This window comes from Lissotriton helveticus, chromosome 10, assembly GCF_964261635.1.
Source record: "Lissotriton helveticus chromosome 10, aLisHel1.1, whole genome shotgun sequence".
NCBI lineage: Eukaryota > Metazoa > Chordata > Amphibia > Caudata > Salamandridae > Lissotriton > Lissotriton helveticus.
The window spans coordinates 994,421,106-994,447,123 of NC_136071.1; the positions used below are offsets into that span (position 1 = coordinate 994,421,106).

The 26,018-nt window shown below is 41.7% G+C and overlaps 1 protein-coding gene across 1 annotated transcript in view; it reads right to left on the minus strand.

Annotated features, from left to right (window-relative positions):
- The window catches only part of ITGB8 (integrin subunit beta 8), a 295,047-nt gene that overhangs the window by 184,789 nt on the left and 84,240 nt on the right, over positions 1-26,018 (minus strand). The window contains 1 exon segment of the mRNA XM_078663672.1: positions 10,439-10,524. Coding sequence (XP_078519798.1) covers positions 10,439-10,524 — 86 coding nt within the window.

Here is a 26,018-nt window from a genome sequence, read left to right on the forward strand (position 1 = left end):
AGTGTATGACATTGTTCTGCATTCTGTCCATCATCTGTTGGCTTTGCATTTGTCACCCCGAGTGGGATGGGTATGCTCAGACGTGAGTCCCATGCTCTCCACACCAGTGGAGTCAAGCTATCCTGGCTGAAGACGGCTGATAGCCAGAAACCGGTCCTAGGATGCTTGATTCCGGTCCAGGAAAGACATGGCTTGGCAGTTCGGGATGGACTGTCCCCATGAGGCACAGGGTCAAGGCTGATCTGCATATGGCCATGTCTGAACTGGGGTGGTGTGGAGTGCAAAAAAACGATGGATTTAGGCCCAGAACTCTGTACTGGGGTGAATGTATGACATTGTTCTGCATTCTGTACATCATCTGTTGGTTTTGCATTAGTTAGAACAAGGGCCAAAGGGGAAGAAGTGTTCAGCTGAGTCGCTGCTCTAAACAGCAAGGTGAATGTATTTGCAGCAAATTTGTATGCCGCCCCGAATTGCATTTGTGCATACATTCAAAAAAATGAATGTACAATGAGCTCCCAGCAGCAACTTAATGGCCAGCCTTCAGTTAAATTTCCCACTCTTTGAAAAAGTAAATGAAGTTTTAAAGCCACTCTTGAGTGCTGGCTAAGGGGTTCACAGTCATTGAGATCAGAGAAACATTGGTCAACATTGATGAAACTATATTGATCCATAATAATGAAATTAAGATTTTCTGATGAGAACGTACAATGACAGAATTCCTTTTTGTCAGTCTAACAAAAAGAATGAGCCACTTATGGTGTTCTCAGCTGATTTGACTCATGAAGTTCTTGCTGCCAAAATAGGATCATAGGATGCAGTAAAATTAGCAGGAACCATTTTAAGAAATGTCCTGAAAGATTTAGATTTTGGACTTAATGACAAATTTTGTGATGCCCAAAGCTCGGCAAATCATGGGAGTCATCAAGAATGCCTGATGTTGTCTTAACACTGATACTGTCATGGTGCTTTTTCAAGCCTGTACCAAAGTAGCTGCGAGAAAACAAGCTGTGTCAGATGTAGACATAAACAAATGAAGCAGCAAACTCATAACCCAACTGCCTGGCCAATGTGTCAAAAACACTACACTCCATTAACATGTCCCAGTCGACCAGAAAGTTTCAAAGTGGCTGATTACATGGATCTTCTTCTACCTGATGCTGCAGTGTACAAAGCTGATTTAACAACATCTATCATATTGATTATTCCGTGTGGACTGAAGGATGAAGAAATGCCAGTACTTCCGTGGGCTGGAATTCATGCTCTGTTCTCCCTGAATACCGTCCCTCTGAAGAAGGTTGGGTTTTTACCAGTAATACCATCTCCAGTCACGAACTACTGAACCATATACACAGCTCTAAAAAAACTCCAAAATATGCATGCTCAGCTTCAAGGCCAGCCTATCCTGCCAAACATTTGCAATGAAGCTGTTTTCCATATTGTAGATGACATTTTTATGAGCAACCCAGTAGAATCTGATGACCTTTATCCAATGCTGGGTGTTTTCCACATGACAACAGCTGTGTTGCAGTGTGCAGGAAGTTATCTTAAGGGATGTGGCACAGACAATGCACTTATTCAGGCTGAAATCTTTAACATAAACTGTCCAGTCAGTATTGAGCGGAACTTATTATGTTTGTCCGATACAAGGTATGCTCATCATATCTGAGGCTATAAAAAACATTGCGTTGAAAAGTTTTCTGGAACAAGAATGACAAATTAGGTTTTTTATACCTTATCTCAGAAGTGAAGAAGGGTGCACTTTATTCAAAAGACATGATGCAAAGCCAGGCAATGTTCAATACACTCAGTTCAAAATCAGAAAACTTGAAAAACAAGTTTGCAGAGTTTTTCAAAGAATGTGAAAAAAACAGACCTGTGCAAGTACTGGAGAAATGTTTTACACATGATAGCGCTAGTGAAATACTTAGCGCATGCTGATCAAGAATGTGATCGATAGCTGCATGTGAAGATTGTTGAGTCACTGATTACTGTGTTTCATGAATTTGATTGCATAAACTACCTGAGATATTAGTCCAGGTATTTGGAAAGAGTGAAGAAGCTAGACGTGGAAAAACCATGACTCTACAGATTTCTTCCAAAGACATTTTGTGGTAAAAGACAGAGAGGGAAGGTTCAAGGCTGTGGTTCCAGATATGAAACTGGAACAGATGGTCCAGAGATCACAGAGAAGCTCCAAGAGAATTGTTGGTCAGACACATAAAAGGGATATGTTGCTAAAAGGCAGCTGAAGTCCTTTCTATTTGCAATGCTTTCAGAGAGATAACAAATTAAACATTAATGGATCATCATGAAACTGTTCCTCACCATGAACTTGTGGGAAAGAGAGGGGAACATTTGAATAAACCTGTCTTCTTCATTTCATGCAGTAGCATGGAAACCGCTTTGAAATGACTATGCCTGTGTGACTACACAACTCGTGACCAAACAATATGTGGATAACGATATACAGACACGTCTACTAGATGTCCTGGAACATGGATCAAAACCATATGCAGAACTGAAGCAGGAGAGATTTGTATTGAAAGAGAAAAAGCTGTTAGACATAATCACTAAAGCTAAACTTGCACACTTTAATTGCCATTGTAAGAGTTTCATTCAACCAGCCACTATAAAACAGGTTAAAAAAAACTATTTACAACAGTACATGCACAACTCTCCGTGGCAACAAGCTTCACCTACTGAGAAGAATGAATAATCACCTCCCACAAGAAGAGATAGACACTCTTCTAATTCACTATCAGGACACACAGAAAACCTCCCCCGACACAGCATCCAACATTCCGATCGTCAAGATATCCAAGTACAAAAACTGGAACAACAACGCTATACAAGTCAATCACAGCAGACTGATCTCGATAGCGATGGACACAATACCAACCACAGTACCCAACCCACAAAACAATAACAACACTGAAATGCATGCTGCACAACTGCAGATCAGTTGAAAAACATGCAACTTATACATGGCTCAATCCAACTCCAATAATGGACCTTCTCATTATCCCCCAATTTTTCTATCTTACATCTAGACCAAATATTGAAGTGGGGGAGGGCTTGCTATAATCTACAGAAAAGCACTAAACTTACTCTGACTAGAAGGTACATCATTGTTTGAAATCGTGGAAGCTGAAAGCGAGCTGGGAAAGAAACTGTTAGCGAATACACTCCTTTTATACCATTCACGGGGCGACAACACAATCTTCCTGGAGCAACTTATGGAAAAAAACAAAATCAATGCCAATTTGCCTTCGAATACATTATTATAAGGAGATTTCAACCTGCACTGAAACAATGTCAAAGAACCCACAGTTGCTGCACTCACTAACCTGCTCCAGTACCTCAACATGATTCAAGCATGCAAGGATCAAACCACAACAAAGGTGTCACACTTGACCTCATCATCACTAAACCCGGGATATCCACTATTGAAACTAACATCATGGGTCAAAAGAGAAGTGGCAAAACATGAGTGCAGTATTTCAGAAGCATAAAAAGACCAGAAAAGGCTGATCTGTGCCAAATCAGCTCAGCACCCCGAACCGACCAATCATCTGTCCAAGATCTGATGCATCTCCATAACAGTAGTATGACCAACATAATTGAAAAAAGGCTGCTCCATTACAACTAAAACAGCAAAAGGAAAACAGTCAGTACCTTTGTTCAGTCAAAAAAATAAACAAGGAAAAAAGACAAATAAGACAACTGGAATGATCATGGAGGAAGGACCCAAACTATATCCATCTCTAACAGTTGAGAACTCACAGAATCTCAAATAAAGCAGCAATCCTGAAAGCCAAAACAACAGTGAGCAGATCTCAACTTGACAGAGCAAAGAACTGTCCCAGAAACCTCTTTGACATAATAAAGCAACAGTCACGAAAATGTGTAGAACCCATTACTGCAAACATCTCGGCGGACATCTGCAACACCTCGCGACTTTCTTTAAAGAAAAAATTGCAACCATAAACAACTCTATTCCCAGTAAAATAAGTGCCCAACTTAGGGATTCCACCAACCCCACTATCACAACACACAGAAAGAATACAGATCAACACATCCAAACTGTCCCAAGGAAACATGGAGCCTTCTGGAACAGTTTCAGACCTCTGTCAAAGGGGGAAATCCAGAAAAACATGCAGTCAATAAAAACTACCACACATTTGAATGATACCATTCTCTTCCACCTACTGAAAGAGATCCACCTCGCTGTTTCTGCTTTATGGACAAAAATTGTGAATGCATCTCTCCAACAAGAATCCCTAACAGAATGCCTAAAGATGGGCCATGTATCCCTCCTACAAAAAAAAACAGGCAGTGGCCAGAAAGACTTAAACAACTTCCGACCAATATCCAGTCTACATTTCCTGGCTAAATTGATAGACAAATCCGCACATGATGTGCTATGGGGACACATCACAAATTTTGACCTATTAGACATCCTAGATGATACACAAACACCACTAGATTAAAATGAATCCTGTTTCCTAATACTCCTGGATTTATCAGTGGCATTCAACACGGTCCGCCACAAACAGCTCAGAGAAAATCTTGAAATCAGAATGGGCCTATCAAGATCCGTCCTTAAGTGGTTCACTTCCTTCCTGCAGAACAGACAACTAACATTCTATATGACGTAGTGAACATTGACAGTGGCGTTCAGCAAGGATCTACAAATTCACCAATGATCTTCAATCTATACATAGAACCACTCATTGAAATCCTGAAACAATCAAACATCTCGTACCACAAGTACAACGATGACACTCAACTCTACATCAAACTTTCCTTCCGAGTGGATTTCCAGAGACTATATAATATCCTGAGGAAATCACAAGACTGGCTGGCACACGGTCACCTAAAATTAAATCTGCAGAAATAAAGGGATTCATCCTTTTCTCCCCATCTCTCAGAACACAACAACTCCAACTATGGTCCCAGAACCTCGAGTCGCTAAACTGAACCCCATCCATCTGTGACTCTGAAAAAACACTAGGCATCACTATAGACTCAAACCTAAACATGTGAGTCCGCAGACAAGCTGCATCCAGCAGTGCCAACCTACATCTAACCAGTCAAAGAAAACTAAAAACCTTCAAACAACTAGGTGACCTTAAAATGGCAGTTCAATCTCTGGTGCTCTGAAGACTGGGCTATGAGAATGCCACTCTCATAGATTTATTGAAAGCGAGCTTAGACCAAAATGAAAGCAACAAAAAGTGCAGCAGCTAGACTCTTAACTGACACATGTCATTATGATCGCATTTCCCCATAATTCAGAGGCTTCAACTGGCTCCCAGTTTAAGCTAGGATTCCACTGAAGGTTGCATGTATAACACAAAAAGCCAGACACAATGCAGGACAAAAATACATGGCAAATAGGACCAAGCTATCAGGAGGTGGAAGGAAATCTCGAAGTGCTAAATCCCTCATACGAGAACCAGCCAGATTAGGAAATAGTAAAAGACACAGATGCACTATCGCAGGATCTGCTCAAAAAATATGAAACTCCCTACAACCCTCAACTAGAGCAACTACCTCATTCTGTCTCTTCAAGAAGGAAGTGAAAGACTTACATGACTAGGAAAACATGTATAATAAGAGAACTTTTTTTGCAAACTGTTATTCACACTATTCAATATTGTACACTATTGTTTTATGCCTTGCTCTTTGAACTCCAAATTAATTAATTCTTTTGAAACTCTCATGATCCTATCTGATATTGTCTATGATTGTTTTTTACATTGCTCTTTGAACTCTATGTACAAGAGTATCTTAAGAGACAGTGTTATTTTCTGTACTGAGACCATCAATTTCTCTTTGTACAACACACTGATACTGTGATGGTGATTTTCGCACTTTATAAAACACTATATAAATAAAAACATTTTTAGAGGTGAAAAATATTACTGTTATTTGTTAGTAGTATATTTGGTAGACCAAAATATAAGTGATATGTACCCATGGGATTGAAAAGAAGAGAGGTGGAGAGAGTGGGGACTGTTTGGAGGGTAGCTAGGAAACACATATAGTACTTGGAAGGCGGCTCGTCATTCAGCATGAGTACATACGTTATACTGTATGTTTTAACTGAGGAAGCGTGACTCTGGAAAAATGCACTTCAGCGGTCTTGACCAAAGTTATCTAATAACATTTGCCATACTATCTGAGATATTCTCTGATTCCTGGAAAGATTATCTTGTGAACTATGAGAAGAGAACTTCCTTTGTATGTTACCCTGTCCAACACGTTTTGAAACTTTATGTATTTTCATTTGATATGAATAGCACAGTGGCAATTTCTCGTTCAGGGAGCTTTGGGGGCGCAAAGAAGATTAGCAGCCCGAGGATTATGGTTGGAAAATCTAGAACAACATGTGTAGTAGCTGGAACGATGGGTTGTAATGTTTTCCCAGTATGGGTTTACTAGATTACAGCTAAAGAACATATGTTCTGAGTAACAGTGTGCTTCTTTGCAGTTCCAATTAATGGTTGTGTCGGATGGATTTAGTATGAAAAGTCTGTCCATGCTCCAGTATTGGATGTGCATCAAGAATACTTTTGTTTGTGGGAGGGAAGGAATCTTTTTATTATAAAGAGCTTTGGAACATATGTGGACCACAACTGATTCAGAGGTGGCAGTATTCCTTTTTTGCTAACCGGCTTGATCCACTTTATTTGGAGTAGAAAAGATGCTTTGATTTTACAGGAATTAACAATCTTGTAGATTTTTGAGATAATGTGGCCAGATGGAAACCTTTTCTAAAAGACAGGATTGGGTATGAGGGTGTATGTCACTACAATGTGACCTTTTAGATCGCGGTACTTAACAACGCGGTTATTACAACGCAAGTCGTTACAACGACTTGCGTTGGAGGGCGCGGATTTAGGAATATTATAATGTTATATTCCAACACCAGTCCACGTAACAGTAGGGAAGGTGTTGGAATATAAAATTACAATATTCCTTAACCAACAGCGCCATCCAGCGCAAGTCATAGTAACAACTTGCGTTATAATGGCAGCGTGCTAAAGGTCATGCGGTGTAAACACCGCGTTGTAAACAACATTTACCGGTCTGGGCATTTAAGGGATCCTAATTTAGAAATGTTGTCCTTGGCTCCAGTTATGCACATGATGCTTTTCGTTATGACTGCTGTTATTTATAACGTTAACAAAATGGGGCAAGGGTGTGGCCTGGGTTTAATGCAAAAATTGGGTACTGCTCTGATCACCTCTATATGCAGGAGGGCAGATTCACTCATTGTGATGTTGATCCCCAAGCGTGAGCTAAACAGAGAAAACTGGATAGAGCTCATAAGCTGAGCTGCACCCATTTCTTGGATATACAGTTTGACATGGGGAAAGTGGAATCTTCACTTCAGTTTCACTCCAGTGCTCCTGCGGACACCTTTATTTACTGAAGGATGGCTTCACTTATCACAAGATGGTGGGTTGTTGTCATCAGAACTTCACTATGTGGATTCCAGACTATTCTTCCACTTCTTCCCTCTTCACCTCAAAATATAATACAACAATGCAATGCTTTGATTTGCATTGCGAACAGTATTCTGGTTTGGGTGGCTGTATCATCAATGAGATGTGGTTGAATTTCCTCTTTGAAGAGATCAGTCGAGTGTGGATAACTTATATGTTTTAAAAGGGAAGGTTTAGGCCTGATAAATGGTTTTTTTTTTGCCATGTCAAATTAGCAGTTTTAAAACTGCACCACAGGTTCCAATGTCAGGCCTGAGACATGTTTTAAAGTGCTACTTAAGTGGATACCTCAAAGAGCACCTCAAGGCAACTTGTAGCATTTCATTTACTGGCCCAGGATATATGTAGTACCATGTACTAGGGACTTATAAGAAAATTAAATATACTAATCCGGTATAAGACAATAGTACCATGTTTAAAAGAGAGAGCACAAACACTTTAGCATTAGTTAGCAGTGGTAAAGGGCACAGAATCCTAATGCCAACAAAAAAGAAATTCAGAAGACAGAAGGGGTGAAGGGGTGAAGGGAAAATACTTGGGGGAAGACCACACCAAGGATGACAGACTTAATAGTTAGGAAAAGTTTGATTTGTTTCCAAGCATGGAAAAAGATGTTTGTGGATTGGGTTGATTTAATAATGTGTAGTACTAGCATCAAAGTATTTTTGATAATGAAGCCTACAGATTGCACAAATGGAAAGTATTGGATGAAAGTTGTCAAAAAAGAGCTGTTCAGCAAGTTGCTATCCACTCTGTATTTATTCCTTGAGGCGATGAGCATGAACTTTACCTTTTGGGGAAATATTAGGAATCCTGAGCTGTAATTTCTTCAAGTATATGTCATTCGGACATGATTTTTTTTTTAAAGAGCTATGTGTCACTAGTTTATCAATGTATATCAACCCCTGCCTTTTTTCAGACATTATATAGAGGTTTAATATGGAGCTGGGGAAAATAATGAAGCTAAGAATAACCTTTGCAAAACACTGCATTTCAAGATTGCTGCACTTGGGAGGTAGGTGATGAACCAACTAAACACCTGGTTGTGGTGGCCAAATCTGTGGTCTATTCTCTGTATCAGGCATAAATGACCAACTGTGTTGAAAATGATTAAGCGATCCAGCAGAACCAGAAGGAATTAGTCACCTGCATCATTGATATATAGTAGGCATCCTCAAGTACCTTCAAGGTGGCTGTTCCATGTTAAATCCTGATCTGAAGCCATACTGACAGCTAGTGTGAGTTTGATATCATCAACACATTTGGTTATCTGATTCCAGAAATAGCATTTATTGTCTACGTTGATATATGAAACGTTTGTGATTGACTCATAAATAGACAGATTGTTTGGGTCAAGATTTTTTTTTTATGAGGCTGGCCACCATTTAGTGAATTGGAGAATACATTTTGTTTGAGAGATGTATTGAATACCAATAGTTAAGCTTTTTCAAAGAGATAGAACCTGGCTTTGGTTAACTGTTTAGGGGCAGCGTTCTGGAAATTGTTGTGTTCTAATGTTGTATCACATAAGAAACCTCACATGATGAAACATAAGAGAACGTGGACCAGGTAGCTAAGGTTTTAAGGTGAGGGATCTTTGTGTGCTTGATGATATATGTGATCTTATCACTTGAGGATTTTATTTTCTCCGAGAAGAAGTCCAACAGCTTGTTACAGCTGAATACCCAGTGTTCCTGATATGGGTTAGTCATGGAATGACAGTTGTGAGGAATATTATGGAATAAAGCACCAGGGACCGTATTCCGTATGCAGCACATTTTCCTGGTTAGTGCTGGGCGCACCTTTCAAAAGTGGCACCCAGCGCTAACTGGGAAAATGCGCTGCATTTTAGTTAATGCACTGCCCACAGGGCAGCCGTGAACTCACGCTCCCTGAAGGCAGCGCATTCAGATGAAAAACGGAGCACCAGTTTTGAAGCCACTCTGTGTTTCACGTTGCAGGCAGCAACCTGCCTGCCCTTTGAAGGGGGATTGGAGAGGCCCTTGCAGGTGGGTACAGCGAGTCACTGCACCCGCCTGCAAGAGGATGTCTGGGGGTCCATGGGACTATGTTTTCCCCCCTGCACAGGGTTGTCATCAGGGGGCTCACTGACAATGAGCTACCTTTTAGGTAGAGCGCTGTTAGTGCACCTCCTGACAGCTTCCTTGCCTCTGCTCCTGCATCTGTAATATGGCACAGGCGCAGAGGCAAAGGGATTTCCTCATTTGCATGGGGCCATGCCCCATGCCAATGAGGGAATGCCCTCTGATCTCAGATGATAGCGCTGGCGCGTTATGTGCACTAGTTCTATCGGTATTTCGGAAGGGGACACGCAAGCATCTGTGACTGCTTCTGTAATACCAAAGAGCCCAAGAGGCACACAAAGCAAAAGCAAATGCACGTTTCGCCCCCGGAGCACTCCAGTAATACCGCCCAAATGAGTTATAAGAAAACAGGTGTCAGAATTACATCAGAATTTCAAGAACATATGTTCACATCAGAATTCTCATCCCAAAGTGATGACGGTAAACCTCTACATGATTAATTAAAGTACCGGTAAGTAGAAGAAATGAAAAAATCGGACTATTTTTATACATTTTGCAATTATAATTTTAAAATTATTGAAAGCCCCCTTCCTGTAGCTATGGAACCTAGAGCATATATAACTCCATAAAAACACTTTTTCTTTGCAAAAAATAGGCAAATGTAAATCATAAAATGCTGCTAGCACAATATGAAGTTTACTGTAACTTGCATATAAAGTTGTTTGAGGTAAAGATATTTCTCTTGTAATTTCCTTATCCATAGTTCTTGGAAGTGCATTTTATTGCCTCTTGAAAGCCTCAGTTTCATACCGAAAACAATTTAAATTGTTATTACATTGGGTAAACAGAAAAGAAGGGAAAAAAGTAATCACATACCCTCTGAGTGCACCATGCGCATTCTGTGCCAAGAGAAAGGCACTTTGAGCAAGTCACTCCCTTTGAAGCGTTGCATTTGCTTTCAGCTGCAGTAAAATAAAACAATTCATGAATGTATTTATTTCAAACTATATAGCACCAAACGATTATATAGTGGGTCATATTTTATATACGTCTTAACAAACCAGTTCAGCTATATAATATGGAAATGTTTCATAGATGACAATTAGAAATGCACCCAGAAATTATATTAAAAAAGATGCCTAAAAAGTCGATTGCAGGCCCGTCATACAATCTGTTTTCATCACTGTTCCCTTTTATATTAATATTGTAAACAGCTTTACACACCTGCATTGCAGCAGTGAACCTGCAGTTACAAGATGAATGAAGAAATATGTATGCATATCATGGTTGACGGTGGATAAGGAATATGTGCAGATATCTTTAGAAGGCAGCTGAGCACCGCAGTGTCATGAATTAAATAGAATGTGATGGAATTTAATAACATATCATGAAGTTTACTCTTCTTCACTGATAACCCCAGACAAGTGACCTTCTTTTTTTTTTCTCCAATGGTCTTTATTAAACATTTTCTTACAACCCATACCACCCAACCCCACCCGCGCCCAACATCCTGGGATAAGAGTACACAGGAAAGATAGAACCGATCGGTCTATTACATAAGCCAATAATTACACAGATAGCAATACAGTTCCCAAAATGACATAAAAAAATACTCTAGTAGTCATAATAGATCTAAAAAACCGAATTCATGGGACATGTAGTGACAAAGATGAATTAAAGGGCATTGTGCTACAAGACAGTAGTAAGGGGAAGGGCAGAATCAAATCTGTAGATATCACAATAATTAGACACATGATTCTGAGGCTTTATTTATTTATTTTAATACTTGTAAGTAAAATACCCGTACGTGTCTCAGCGCTATATGCTGGAAGGGTAGGAAATGGCTGGTGAGAAAAAGCCTATTACTTGATAAGCTAAGTTTTCATTTGTTTTCTAATTGATAGCAGCGTGGGACTAGTCTGAATCTGTAAGGGAAGAGAATTCCATCATTTGGATGTGGTGACTATGAAGCTTCTGTCGCCCAGTTGTCTTTTTTGGTTCTATTGACGGCCAGAAGTTTAGCATCTGCTGAGCGAAGAGATCTGATGGGTGTGTAAGCCAGGAAGGCTTTTTCAAGTATTCTGGACCTGCAAAGTGAATTGCCTTGTAGGCAATGCAGAGAGCTTTAAATTTCGTTCTACTTCTTATGGGCAGCCAATGGAGCTGTCCCACCAAACTAGAGATGGAGTTAAACTTAGGAAAACCTGACAGTTTCCTGGTGGCTGTGTTCTGTACCAACTGTAGTCTGCCCAGAACTCTTTCCTGGGCATTAATTATCAGGCTGTTGCAGGAATTAACCTTAGACATGATTAGAGTACCGATTAAATTTCTTCCAGTGTTAGCCGGTACAAAAGATAACAATTTCTTTATCATTCATAACAGATAAAAGGATGAGCAGACCACCACGTTAACATGATGTATATTAAATAATCTGTCGTCAAAAATAACACCCACGTTCCTGGCCTTTTTGACAGGGATTGGGGGTAATCCCAAATTATCTGTCCACCAGGCTGGGGACCATCTTGGGGAAAGATTTCCAAAGGCCAATACTTCTGTCTTGGTTGAGTTCAATTTGAGACAGTGATTTGACATTCAGGTACTAATAGCCAGCATACCATCATGAAAGCTGGCCGAAACTGCATCTCCATTTTTATGCACAGCAAGTACCAATTGAGTGACATCCGCATAAGAGGTGAGACCCATTCCAAATGATTTAATTACTCGTGCTAAGTCCGTAAGGTAGATGTTAAACAATGTTGAACTTATCGAAGATCCTTGCGGAACTCCACATGGGAGTGAAAAAATTGGTGAGGTGAAGTCGCCCAAACTAACTGACTGGGTGCGATTGGATAGAAATGAGGACAAAAGGGCTTTGGCCTTGTGCTCAATGCCTAAGGTGGAGACGTGATTGATCAACGTAGCGGTATCAACCGTTTCTAAAGCTGCCGATACATCCAAAAGCAACAGTGCTGCGGCACCCCCTTTGTCCAGCACAAACCTAATTTCATCCGATGCTTCATCAAAACAAGTTCTCTAAAAGTCACAATGTGTCTCTTCAGCTAATTTGTACATGGCACAAAGGCTTCTGACATAATTCACAATAGATTGTAATATTATGCAGATGACTGATGAGCTACCACAACAATATATAATACATGTACAACAAATATTAGTTCTGCCATCTGAGCATGTGTGCCCAGATTACCCGCCCTTTTTTCCTGGCTTTGTGGCCCTTCATGGAGTATACCGCTTTTTTATATTAGAGACCAATATAAGGCGAGTCAACCACTGTTGGAAAGGAGAGGGTTGAGGGTTAAGTCAGTCAGTGGTGATTACCAATCTAAATATCACCATTGTGACTGCCAAGAAATATTTTGTATCTTGCATACCTTCCTCATCAAATATCCCTAAGATAATCAACTTTGGGGTCAATATTACTTCAATGTTTAATTTATTATATACAAAAACTTGAATTTCATTCATAATAGAATTTAGGAAGGTGCAAGTGGCAAACATGTGAACTATATCGGCGCAGGGAGTGGCCCATCGAGGACACTTAGATCCCTGGCCCAAACTCCATTTTGCAATTCTGGCTGGTGTGTAGTATAACATATAAAAAGTCTTAAAAATTACACCTTTAAATTGGCCAACATTAAAACTGTTTGAGATAGCCTAAGGGCTTTCGTGTAATCGGTTTCGGAGATCTCGAATTTCACTTGCCATTTTTGATAGACTTTGTTGAGGTCATCTTTTGCTTCTTTCATTAATATATTGTGAATTGTCCCAATACAGGCATGATTCTGAGCTTTTACAGTTTCCACCAGTTCTTTTTTCTCGAAGCTAGTAGGCCCACCCCCTTACATTGTAAGTAATCCCTTATTTGTAAATATTTAAAAAACTCCTTATAGTTAACAACAAATTCTGTCTTCTGATCATCAAAGGGCACAAAGCCCAAAGGAGAAAAAAAGCTAGCCTATATACCCCTGCAAGAACCCAATGTTGAATATACCCATCCCTGAATAATTCTGGCAGGATCGAGTTGTTCTGAATAGTCGTCTGAGGCCCAATGATTTCAGAAGAACTGACCATACTTTAAAAGCTCCCAAAATGCATTTAAACCGCACTTTTTTGTATTAAATCGATTTTGTTGGCAGAGCACAAAGCAAGGCAAAACAGGACACTGGCGCCTACAACCCAACGGGCCGGCTAACATCTGATCAGTTCATGGCAACAAGACAATAAATGAGAGAACACCGAATGTTATTTAACACAACATGTCTCCTACAACCCAGACAGGGCCGGCCTTGTGGTAACAAGCAGTTACAATGCAATGGTTTCGCCTTTGGAAAAGTTAGAGCTATTGGCATTGTAAATCACAAAATTTGTATTATGTGTTGGTTTTGAAAACAGATAAATAAATGGCATTGTCATTTACATTGCCATTAGCTTAATCTCTCGCAAATGTGAGACCTATTGTACCCTGTGGACGAGCTCAGCAGACAGCAAATACTACCACACACACACCCAGAGCCACACACACACACCCAGAGCCACACACACACACCCAGAGCCACACACACACACCCAGAGCCACACACACACACACACACACCCAGAGCCAGACACACACACCCACCCAGAGCCACACACACACACACACACCCAGAGCCACACACACACACCCAGAGCCACAAACACACACACACACACACACACAGAGCCACACACACACACACACACACCCAGAGCCACACACACACCCCCAGAGCCACACACACACACACCCAGAGCCACACACACACACACACACACCCAGAGCCACACACACAAATTGTTTTCTAAATGTTCTGTGGAGGAAGCCCATCGCAGAACTTCTACAAGTCAGGTTCACACGCGGAAATTCAGGTCAAGTATTGCGCACTATCAACTTCCAAGCTTTCCAGACACTCGTTTCTATAACTAGCCACAAAAACTCACATCCGCCACTTCTGAAGTCCGTCTTCTATTCCTATGACCTTCAAGTCCTTCTTCGATGCAGCTATTTCACTGCAGCCGTTATTTCTATGGCTCCCACACATACACACAACACGGGGTTTCCAACTGTTGGGTTCGCAAACCTCCACGTTAGTGTGTTTCCAGGCACTGTATTCACACCATAGTTTGTAAACACCACTTCATTATTAGCCCGGTCATCTCGGCTGCAACGAGTACTATGCAACCATAAACATCCGAGTTTAACAACGCCACGCGCACGCGCAGACCTGGGCACATAACCAACCCATATATAGCACAATAGCGCTCTGAATAGTAGCGTAGCATCCTCTTCCCCCCGCCTTAAACCCAGCAGGAAGAACACTCACATCTTCATGGTCCCTTTCGGGCCCAGGTTGGTCCGCAGCACGTCCTGCAGCCCACGAGCAGCGCTGATGTTTACGGCCAAAGCTGCCTGCGCCCGAGCAACCTCAGCCTTCGGGTTGAGAGCTTTAACGGCAGACATGGCTGAATTAGGGGGTTTCCGGGCTGGTCGCTTGGAGCTGAGCAATGTGCGGCCTCCAACACGCCGCCTCATAAGAAAAGGGAGCTAGGTAGCGTGCAGTCGGCGTTTCCAGAACGGTCTAACGTGCTGCGCGCCTCCCTATTGGCTGTGAGGGTTTCGGCTTTGTGACGCCACTCTCTACTATTCGGTACCATAGTCGTATTCAGCACTAGACCGCATTTAGACGTATTCAGCCATGTTAGGTGTAGAAAATTACTTGTGAATGTTAAACTGCTTACTGCAAGAGTAAAAGGGTTGTGCAAGAGCATGGCAAAGTGTGTCCCAGCTTGCGGCTCATTCATGCTTTGACCTAATATGGGTACTATCAGAGGTGGACACGCCCACATAAATCGAAATCCTACAACTCCAAAACAGCGTAATCTGTCAAGTAAAATAATGGTTTTCCGAAATACGACATTGCCTCTCTCGTTAGGAGGTTGATGTTAGGTACCCTAATGTGATCCTATCAGGAATCAATTAACAGCGGGAGGGGGGGCGGGAACAGACAGCGGGACATCGCGCAACCCACCCCTACAAAGGACACTGCCAAAATGGTGGAAAACAAAGCTGTAAAAAATAAATAAATAAACACCGCCCACCGCCGCATGACGATCGCAAGGGGGCGGGATGAGTAAAAATGGCCGGAACGCCCACGAATCTGCTCCGCAATTGACGGACAGATCTCTGTTCCAATGGCTAGCCTCCATTTATGGAGCTAGCCAATGGAACAGAGGGCGGATTCCCAAGCCACATAGTGTAAACATTAGATTTCGCCTGCGCCGAAAAGCTGCGCGGCGCAGCTTTCGATGAGGCGAAACCTAAAAAGGGGAGAAGGGAGGCAGCAACCGTTTCCCCAGTGCATGGGTAGCCATATGTTCCAGTGTGCTTCCAGGCATGCAAGCAGTGATAGCCGGCAGCCTGTGACAAGTCATAGGTGCATAGTGCTGCTTTTCACAGAAGACAAAGAACAATGAAAAGAAGACAACTTCCACTCCCACCCCCTCCCCAGTGAGCAGGAAACAAAGAAAGAAAAGGGAAGAGTCCAGCCTGCTGGCAATATAGGGTGTAGAACCTCCATTAGTCTAAGGGGTTTGTGAGTCCAACGGGGAGCCACTTGTTAGGTGGGGGCATTGTCCTCAGGGATCGGTTTCAGGAGCCGGAGATAGCTAGGGCAGGTAAATTCTCGAAATTCAGTTGAGAGGATGGCTATGAATGGGGACCAAATCTTGGCATAGTCTGCGTAGTTCTCCAGGGTGGCCATCAGGAGTCTCTCCATACCTAGAAGATACCAAAGTTGGTGAACCATTGCACATGGTCCGGGATCCTATCTGATTTCCACCCATCCAGAATCACTCTGTGTATGGCGTTCAGCACATGCGCCATCTGTCTCCCTCTAATAGAATGCAGGGGGAAGGTCAGCGCATTGGGTAGGCCTAGAAGAGTGTAAGCTGGAAGTCTGGGAGTGGTGGTGTGAACGGCCTTATCAATGTCGTCCAGTATTCTTTCCCAGTAGCGCGTGAGCTTTGGGCAGTGCCACAACAAGTGGAGGAGGGTACCAGGGCTACCACACCCTCACCAGCAGAGGCCGTCACAGCGAGATTGGCACTTAGCAAATTAGGCTGGGGTATAATACCAATAGGACGTAATCTTAAAAGCAGTTTCCGCATGACCCATGGGGTGTGCTGTGTGGTGTGATCTATAGAAAATATCTTCCCATTCCATATCAGACAGTGTATTCCCCAATTCCGCCTCCCAGCATCTCTGCCCCGCTGTGCGAACTTTCTGGATGCCTAATGTGAGAAAGGAGTATATTTCAGAAATAAGCCCATGATAGTCCTTTTTACGAGTGAGCCATTTCTCGAACGGTCGCATTGGTCGGTGTGCCAAGGGCTGAGATGCGGCTCCCGAGATTCAATTCATCATCTGGGAATGGAGGAAGAGATCAGATCTGTGGAGGGCATAGTCCTCCTGCAGGTCCTTAAAGGAGATGAGACCCTGGATGTTGAATAGATGCCCTAAGCGCTTGCAACCTCCCTCTAACCAGCGCGCCGCTAACATTTTGTCCATCCCAGGTGGGAAGGCAGGATTGGAGAAAATCAGGGTCATTGTGAGGGAAAAGTAGTCAGGTTAGCCCGCCATGAGACCCTGTCCCAGACTAACATTGTAGGGCGGGTGACTGGTGAGTAACAAAGTCCCCAGGCTCAAGCAGGTCGCGGTAGTCAGGCGTCATGCCAAATGTGGTGGCCCGCCACCGTCTGATCCATGAAGACCCAGTATTTCTCTGTCATAGGGCGGTTCCACTCCACTAGGTACGGTAGCAGTGAAGCTTGGTAGTAACGGGTAATTTTAGGGAAGGCTAGGCCACCCTCTTTCTTAGGGCATTGTAGCAAAGTCCTCTGCAGGCGGGGGGAGTTTGGACCCCACACAAAGCGCTCAATCGCAGTCTGAATATGGAGAATAGTAAGAGGGGTGGGATAGCTATCCTATTCTCTAAACGCTCTAAGTTCAGGACACCCCCCACCACGACAATAGGGGTGGGTGTGTGCAGGACATCAGCACATGCATCTATTAGGAATGTCTCCGGTCGTTCGTTTGGGGAGTACATATAAGCGATAGTGAAGTGAGAATGCCCCATACTAAGGCACAGCGATGGGCCCCACCACTGAGCCCCTGAAGCGTTTAGAGAATAGGATAGCTACCCCACCCCCTCTTACTATTCCCAGAGGACCAAAATTGTGAGGGGAAGTGGCTATGTCTCATGCAGTGTGTGTCACTATGAAGCAGGTGGGTTTCTTGAAGGAGACAACGATCACCACCCGAGTGTTCACGCAGGGAAACAACTACTTTCCATTTTTGGGTTATTAAGTCCCTGAGCATTGAAGCTAACAATCTTGAGTTCCATTGGAAAGGGACAGGTCAAGCAGTGCGATTATTGAGGCCTCGATTGATGAACTGGAAGGCCAGACTAAAGGAGAGGCCCCAGGGAGGAGGGAAACAAACATCATTGGACAAAAGTAAGTGCGAAGGAAAAGAAGGCTCACTGGGGAGAAGACCCTACCTAAACCTTTTTAAATATATCCTAGTTCTATTGGTCTACAGAGGCACCCCCAGGCCTCCTTTCCAATCAGCAATTCAAATAGAGTAGGGGTGAGTTGTGGAGGCTCACTCAGACATGGTTCCCTGAATAAGATATGACTGCATTTCAGCATGGTAGCCCAATAATATAATTTAAGATTAGGGAGGGCCCATCCTCCTCTCTCTTGGGGAAGAGAAAAATATCCAAGCACTCTTCTGGGTTTAGAATAGGCACGCATATATCTTGTGAGCATCCTGTCGAAGGCTTTTGCCAATTCATTCAGGAATTCCAAAGGGATAGATCTGAAAAAAATATATATTTTTGGGGAAAAAATAATTTTTATCAAACTGCATCGACCAATCATTGTAAGATGGAGGTTATTCATTACTAGCCTTTAACAGCAAAGGCTCTAATTTGCTTTACAATTTTGTCTACATCGGCAGATATGGATATATCCAGATATGTTGCTTTATCAACTACACGATTATCTACAACAAAGATCGTATCATTGGTGATAATTTGGGTTTTTTCTTTATTTAAGGACAGACCAGAGATCCTCCTAAAACCCAATGCTTCCTCTTCAATTGCTTTAAGAGCCCTTTCTGGATTAGGCATCACTACCACAAGGTCATCCGCATAAACTAAAACTTTACTTTCGAAGCCCTGCAAAGTTATTGGAGGGATTGCGATGTTTTGGGTTAATTTACGAATAAACGGATCAATATAGATTGCGAACAAGAGTGGAGAGCAGGGGCACCCCTGACTGGTTCCACGAGTAATCGAGACCGGCCCTGACATCACCCCGGAGATACAAATGTTAGCTATCGGTTTATAATAAAGAGCTTTATTTCCCTTGATATACTTTGGGCCCATGCCCCCTGCTTACATTAACAGCCAGAGAAAGTGCCAGGAGACCCTATCGAAGGCTTTTTCTGCATCTAATAATATCAGGACCATAGGGTCTCCTGACACAAGCACTGCATCAAACAATGCGTTGACTCTTCTAATGTGATCGGTAGTATTCCCTCCCTTAATAAATCCATGTCGTTGATTTACTACCAATTTTGAAATAATCCGGGCAAGTTGTACAGCCAATACTTTAAAGTATATTTTGGAATCTCCATTTATTAAGGTAATCGGGTGATATGATCCTAGTTCTGCCAAAGGCTTATTCTTTTTTGGGAATACTATGATTTTAGCTATGGACCATGAACCCGGAAGGAGAGCTCCATTCAATATTTGATTAAATAGCACAGTGTTCAGGCCTCGTAATAGCGGTGCAAAAATTTCATAAAAACTCTGAGGAGATTGAGTCCATTCCTGCTGCTTTACCAGAGGGAAGAATAGAGATTGTGAGGTATATCTAATCCCATAATAAATCTCCTTATAGGGAATCTCGCTCATCGGTAGATAACGTGTTTGCAAGTGCTGTTTAAAGAAACTCTGTGATCTGCATAGGTCTCTTGTTGAGATCCTCGGTATATAAAATTTGGTAATAAGTATTAACGCATTCCCTGATTTCATTTGAATCTGAGACCAGCCCATGAACTGGATCCCGCACTCCTCTTATTTCATTGCTCATGCTCTTTTGTCTTGCCCTCACTGCAACAAGGTGATGCCCAACTTGCTCGTTGCATTCATTCCTGTTTTCCTTCCAGGCTGTATATGTTTTCTGCTGCCTTTTTATGAAAATCGACTCAATTGCTGCCCTTGCTGTTATTACCCCAAGTTGGGCTTGTTTTACATCCCCTCCTTGCTGCAAAACTTTTATCAAATGTTCCTCTGCTGCCGCTAAGCTATCTTGTTTAGCTAATATGATTTGTCGCCCATTTTTCCCTCTGTTCAGAGAAAACCTAAGTGTCTCTCCCAGCAGGCAGGCCTTAAATGTATCCCAGACCATGTTTATCATGGTGCTACCACTATTTTTGCTAAGAACTATTGGGATCCACTCACTGATGTGCCGGCGATATTCCTCATTGGCAAGCAGAGCACGCTCAAAGCTATATATACTGCGAGTTTTCCCCCATGCCTCAAATTTCTTACAGCAACGGATTATGATCTGATAAATACTGTGCATATCGTTCAAATTTACAGGTTGATATGCAAATAATGCAGCCGGGCATGTATAGAGTGTGGAGCTGAAAAGTAAGTATATCCATGCTCTGTCGGATTCACTCCGCCCCAAACATCAATTAGACCATGGTCTTTACAGATCACTACTAATGCTTAGTAGACTTTGCGCTTTCTGCAAACATATTTTTGTTGACCTCCGAAGTCCCAGTTACCAGGGAGATTGATGTTGAGATCCCCACAAAACACTACAGGCAATGGTCGATGAGTCAACTCATAGCATAGCTGATTAATTACAGCGGGGTCAACATAAATACTACCGTACAGTGTACATAACGTAAATGTATCCCCGTTGGGAGTATGACAAACTACCATAACCCAGCGACCCTGAGTGTCGACCCCTATTTGCACAGATTTTAGCCAATTGCCTCTTGCCAAAATAGCAAACTCCTTATACGTGCGCCTTGTGAGTTCCCACCTATAAGGCTATAGCCCAGTGTGCCTTACAGATTCCTTTGTGATGTTTCAATATGTGTTCCTTGCAGACATACAATATCTGCATTCAACACCTGTAACCCTAATGAGACTCTAGCTCTTTTTTTTAAGGTAGTTCAGTCCACAAATGTTACTAGAGGCAATACGTATCTTTTGATTATCCCCCGTTATCCCTATTTAAAAAAGGTTCTTTGACTCTTGACTTTGACATTATGATAACAGCTTGAAACAAATCGAAGCTTGTTCTTTTTAATCCAGCTCCTCGTCCTTAAAATTGTACTCTTACACGAGTGGGGACCCCTCTCCCACCCCCGTGACCCAACTTCCACCACACATCCTACACCCCACCCAGAATGACAAATGTATTTTCTCATAATTATTATGTATAATTGGCAGTTATCAAGTTATATTCAATTGTCCCTTTTAAAATGCAATCAAATGCATGACTGCAATCAAACCTTACGAAAAAAGTGGAGGGACTTTGAGGATCATTTAAACACAAACATCTCACCTCCCACACACTTTGACACCTACTTTCAGCTAGGTCATGGTGAAAATGCCATTACATAGTGGCTTACTCCCACTGTTTTCTTTCACTAAAATCACTGGATCTTTTTAAGCTTGATGTTTGTCTGTGCTCCCTAGGTCTATAATAAGTGGTCCTCTTGGCCATAACTTGGTCCACTTCCTGAGATCATCCCAGTCTCCCAGGTGGTCTGGACCCCAGTTTGAAGGCCTCTGCCTTAGTGCCAGAGGTCCTGTAAGCCATGGATTAATGAAGACAATTAAAGAATAAGGTCAAACATACACTGATACAAGCACTCCACCTCAATACAAATACTACACTGTCATTTTTGAAGTTTCCCAGTTTGACACCCAGTTGTCTCTAGCATACTAAAACATGAAGGGATCAGTTACTGGGACACTTCAGAATCTGTTTGGAAGTCTCTTACCTCTGAATAGATGTATCCATTTGTTGGAGCATGGGTAGGACCTCATCTTTTAAGGAAGACATACCCAAGGGAGAAACAATTACAAGAATTCAGCCGTACCTCTAATTTCCAAAATGTTTACACTACACATCTTTGGAATGTCCCGCAAGCCATGAAACGTATTTTTGGATGCAACGGTAGTTCATGCAAATAAACGTAAACAACTGGTTCATTTTCTGCACTAATTTGTGGGTTTGTGTTGTATTATGTGTTGGTTGAATCTTATGCTATTTCCAAAGGATAATGAAAACAAAGAACCTCTTACCCTTTCACCCAATAGAGCCATCCTTTCTGGAAAGGTGTCCTAGAACGCAAACAATCAAACTGATGTTTGCACAATAAGCATTATTTGCCAATTTGTCAAGAGGTTGTGCTGTTTTAATTTACCATCAGATTCCCATCTCCTGTAGGAATTCTGCCAGGAGCTTTTCCTTGTTCAGCTGTAAATGCCAATCAGCCCATGATCTCAGTCCTGTCCTGCCAACCCCCAGGCTGTCATTTATCATTAAGCTGGTGTCTGTGTTGCTTTTCTGCCGCCACTACAGAATGTGGAGTTGTTCGTTTCTGATTGTTTGCCACTGTAGGGCCTGTACCCCAAAATCTAATTCATCAATCGCACCCTTTGCATGCATACAGGCCTAAATTACCTTGTTAGAGAAAGACTGAGAACTATGGGCCCCACAGTGATAATGGATAGAGACAGGTACTGATATCCTTTTGCACTACCTATTCATTTTCTCCCAAGGTTATTGGAAAACTGAGAGTTGATTTATAGTAAATTGTTTGTGTTGTGATTAAATAACAGAAAATTTCACATTAGGACTGGACCTCTTAGAAATTGTCACATCTCACTTAGTGACACTGACCCGGGAAATAAATGTGGACGTAATCAATTTCTGCTTTTTAAATAAGGTTTAACAAACCTACATAGTTCATCTGTAGGCTGTTGGGTTCCCTGTCGTTGTAAAAATGATAAATGAATTGCCGTAAAAACATAAGCTAATTCTCCAATTTACCAATAAATTCCGGCCAACTTTAAACACTATTAAAGGCCTTAGGGATATTTGTACTGGCTCGATTTTCTGTGAAACATACCACAGCGCCCTCAAAGCAACAAACATCCATTATTTAATATACATTCAACACACATTTCTTTCACTTATTAAAAATACATCCGTGTTTATGTCACAATTGCAGGGTTGGAGGGAAATGTGAATTAGAAATGAAATAAATAGAGCAAAAGTCATAGTCAGTAATTGAGATCAATAAATAATGAAACGGTGCAACGATATAATTGAGTTGTCGCCTTCGTTGGCTGCTAGGTTACTTTACAGTACAAGTAAATAATGCATTTATATACATGTTGTAAAATGATAACTATGCATCATAATATGACGGAGACTATAAATATGTTATTTTGGGTCACATTTCAAAGTTTGCATACTAGAGGGAATTGGGCATATTGATTCTCCAGTTTTCACCCAGAACCTTTTCAGTAGATGAAATATCTGGGTGAAAGACAACAGATCTGAGACATTCCCATGGATCTCATAATTCCTAAAGAGCTGTTAACTGTGGTTACTAGCCCATCGGAATTAAGTGGTAATTCATAATAAGGGCCTTAGGATCAAGGACATCTTAAGTATTTTGGAGGGCTTGGGCCACAAGTATTTGGGGTCCCCTATTCAGCTCTTTCACATAATCTTTGGCACAGGCACACTTGTCTAAATGTGTTTGCATCTAATATGTAGAGATAGTGATGTGTCTTTTTCAATATTGTAATAGAGCAGCAGCTCACTAATATTACTGCAAATAATCTCTGTGACAACCTCCCGTTTTTCATATTTAAGGTCCTGTTTTGATCTAAAAGAATTTTCTTTCATGGATATTGCATGAAACATAAACACAACATTTATCTACAAACTATCTCTAATAGACTGTCACACATCACCCAAATTGGAATACATTGAAGAAAAACTTTTTTTAAACAATCTCCTTAAGAATTATTCAAGGTCATAAGGGCAAACCTCTCTGCAGAACAGACCTGGCTCTATCAGGGGATTCCCTGAAAGTGTGGGGTTGAAGGCCAGAGTCCACTTTGCCCATGCCTTAAAACGTCTCTATGTAGGGTAAGCTTAAAACCAGAACTCACACACTTGTTCAGCCTCTAAGATAGTCTTTCTTAAATGTTTGTCTAAAATATAAGAAACCCGATTCACAACTGCATTTTGTAGTATGTATTGTGGTACCACTCATGTTCTACAAAAAACAATTCACAAACCTATGACAAGACACCTCGGCCTCAACCTCTCCAATCTTTTATGTGAGGAGATCTACGCCACAGTGGTTGAGATCTTTACCCATAAAGGTATATAATTTAGTAGTGAGTGTGAAAGAGACAAGCAGGAGTGGCTGGAAAATGTGAAATACATACTACTAAGCGGGAGGGATTTAGGGAAATTGAAGGGGTGTGTAGGAGGGAAAGGCTGGAACACACACCCATAAATGGATAAAGACATTGCAATTCGCAAACTACACTTCTAAAGTGACTACAGGTTAAAATGTGTCAAAGCAGGTGTAAATGTACTCAAGCTGAGCCTTGGAATAACTCAAGAGCCACACTCACATAGAAAGTAATGAAACCCATAGGAACTAATAATACATTGGTTAAAATAAATGTTTAAAATTATATATAAAAAAATCTGAAATTGTATCAGCATCTCCATGGCTAAGTGTCTGAGTACAACTGAAGGTCTGTACGAGACCAATGCTGGGGCAATATCTTGCTAAAATAGCTGTTTCCTAATATTTGTTAGTATTGTATTTTTTTATTTTAAATCGTTCCTTGCATTTTAAAGTCTATGTGATTGAGATAAACCTCTGATTCAAGATTGGTAAATTGGTTTCAGGACCATTTAATTGCCTTAATGTGGTGGAATTGGCTGTGTCATAGGAGGTTTTCAAATAACAACCCATACTGTATGATTATACTCTAATTGTCATTCCGTTTAAGGCCATGTATATGTCTAAAGAATTTTGCTGTAGTATCTTACCAGTTAGTAATTTTGTAGATCTTATTGTTTTTCTCTGTATCAGTTCCTATTTTTTAAATTGGAAATTGGTGCCTTTAACTTTTATGGCTTTACTTCAAGCTATGCATACAACATGGCTCCTGTTTTGCAGTTTGTTTTTCACTTTTGTTTAGTTCTAATTCACTGTAATTACTTTTTAAAGGGTTGAATCCACAATAGTGGTCATGTGATCAAGGCCCTTGGAGCCTGAAACTCATCATGTGTTTATGCTCAAATAAACTACTTGGTGATTCTGTATGAACTGAGTGAGCGGTACACTTTCTACGTTAACACGTACGCATGGTAGCCGAAGAGTTGAGATATAATAAAGATGGCAGCAGTCCTTTCCTAATTGCTCACATTACACTATCCAAAGGCAGCTCCTTAGTGACAGTTCAAATGTAACTGCCTTAATGATTTTCACTACTAAGCAAGAGGCATAATACATGAGGCTAGTTTTCAGAGAAAACCACACAACAGTCTTTTAGCACCTAACTAGGCAAAAGGTCAGCGTCAGACCTGTTATGTAGAACAATGGTAGGATAGATGTAGGTAAAAGATTGTGTAACTACTTAGGCCTATAGTGGGGCACATTGGTGTTCCTAACTGTATTTCTGTGGCCGCGACAACTTCACAAATACTACTAACATGCTTGTGCAAAGATCTACAGAGTTCTGATTGCCAGCCAACACTTCAACCAGGAAGTGTTGGCAGCCATCATGAGACCCAAAAACAGACACAGAAAAAATGAAACAGGGCAGAGTACAAATGCCCTGACTTTCTAGCCCTGGTGCTGGTGTCCCAGAGGGACCCAGCCAGGGCAAAAAAGCTAAATATTCATGAATATCCCTGTGAATTTGAAAAAAAACAAGCACAGTCTCCTGCACTTGTTTTTGATATTGCCTGTGGGTGGGCCAAGTCCCAGGAGCAGGCAGAGTTTATAATAAGGGCTTGTTTATGCCCGGGGAGCACCACCTTGCCGGGGCTCATGTTGATAGGAAGCATAGGGGCCACGTGGACCTCCCATGCCTTGAGCACCATCACCTCCCCAGATTGTATATAAAAAAATGTATGAGGGACCCACCTGGGTCCTGTGGACTACCATCTCCCCAGGGTTAACATAAACATTGTTTGAGGGGGACTATGTGGATCCCCAGACCTGAGGACCACTACCTCCTCAGGGCTTTTTTATTTTTTTAAAAGGAGGTGGGTCACA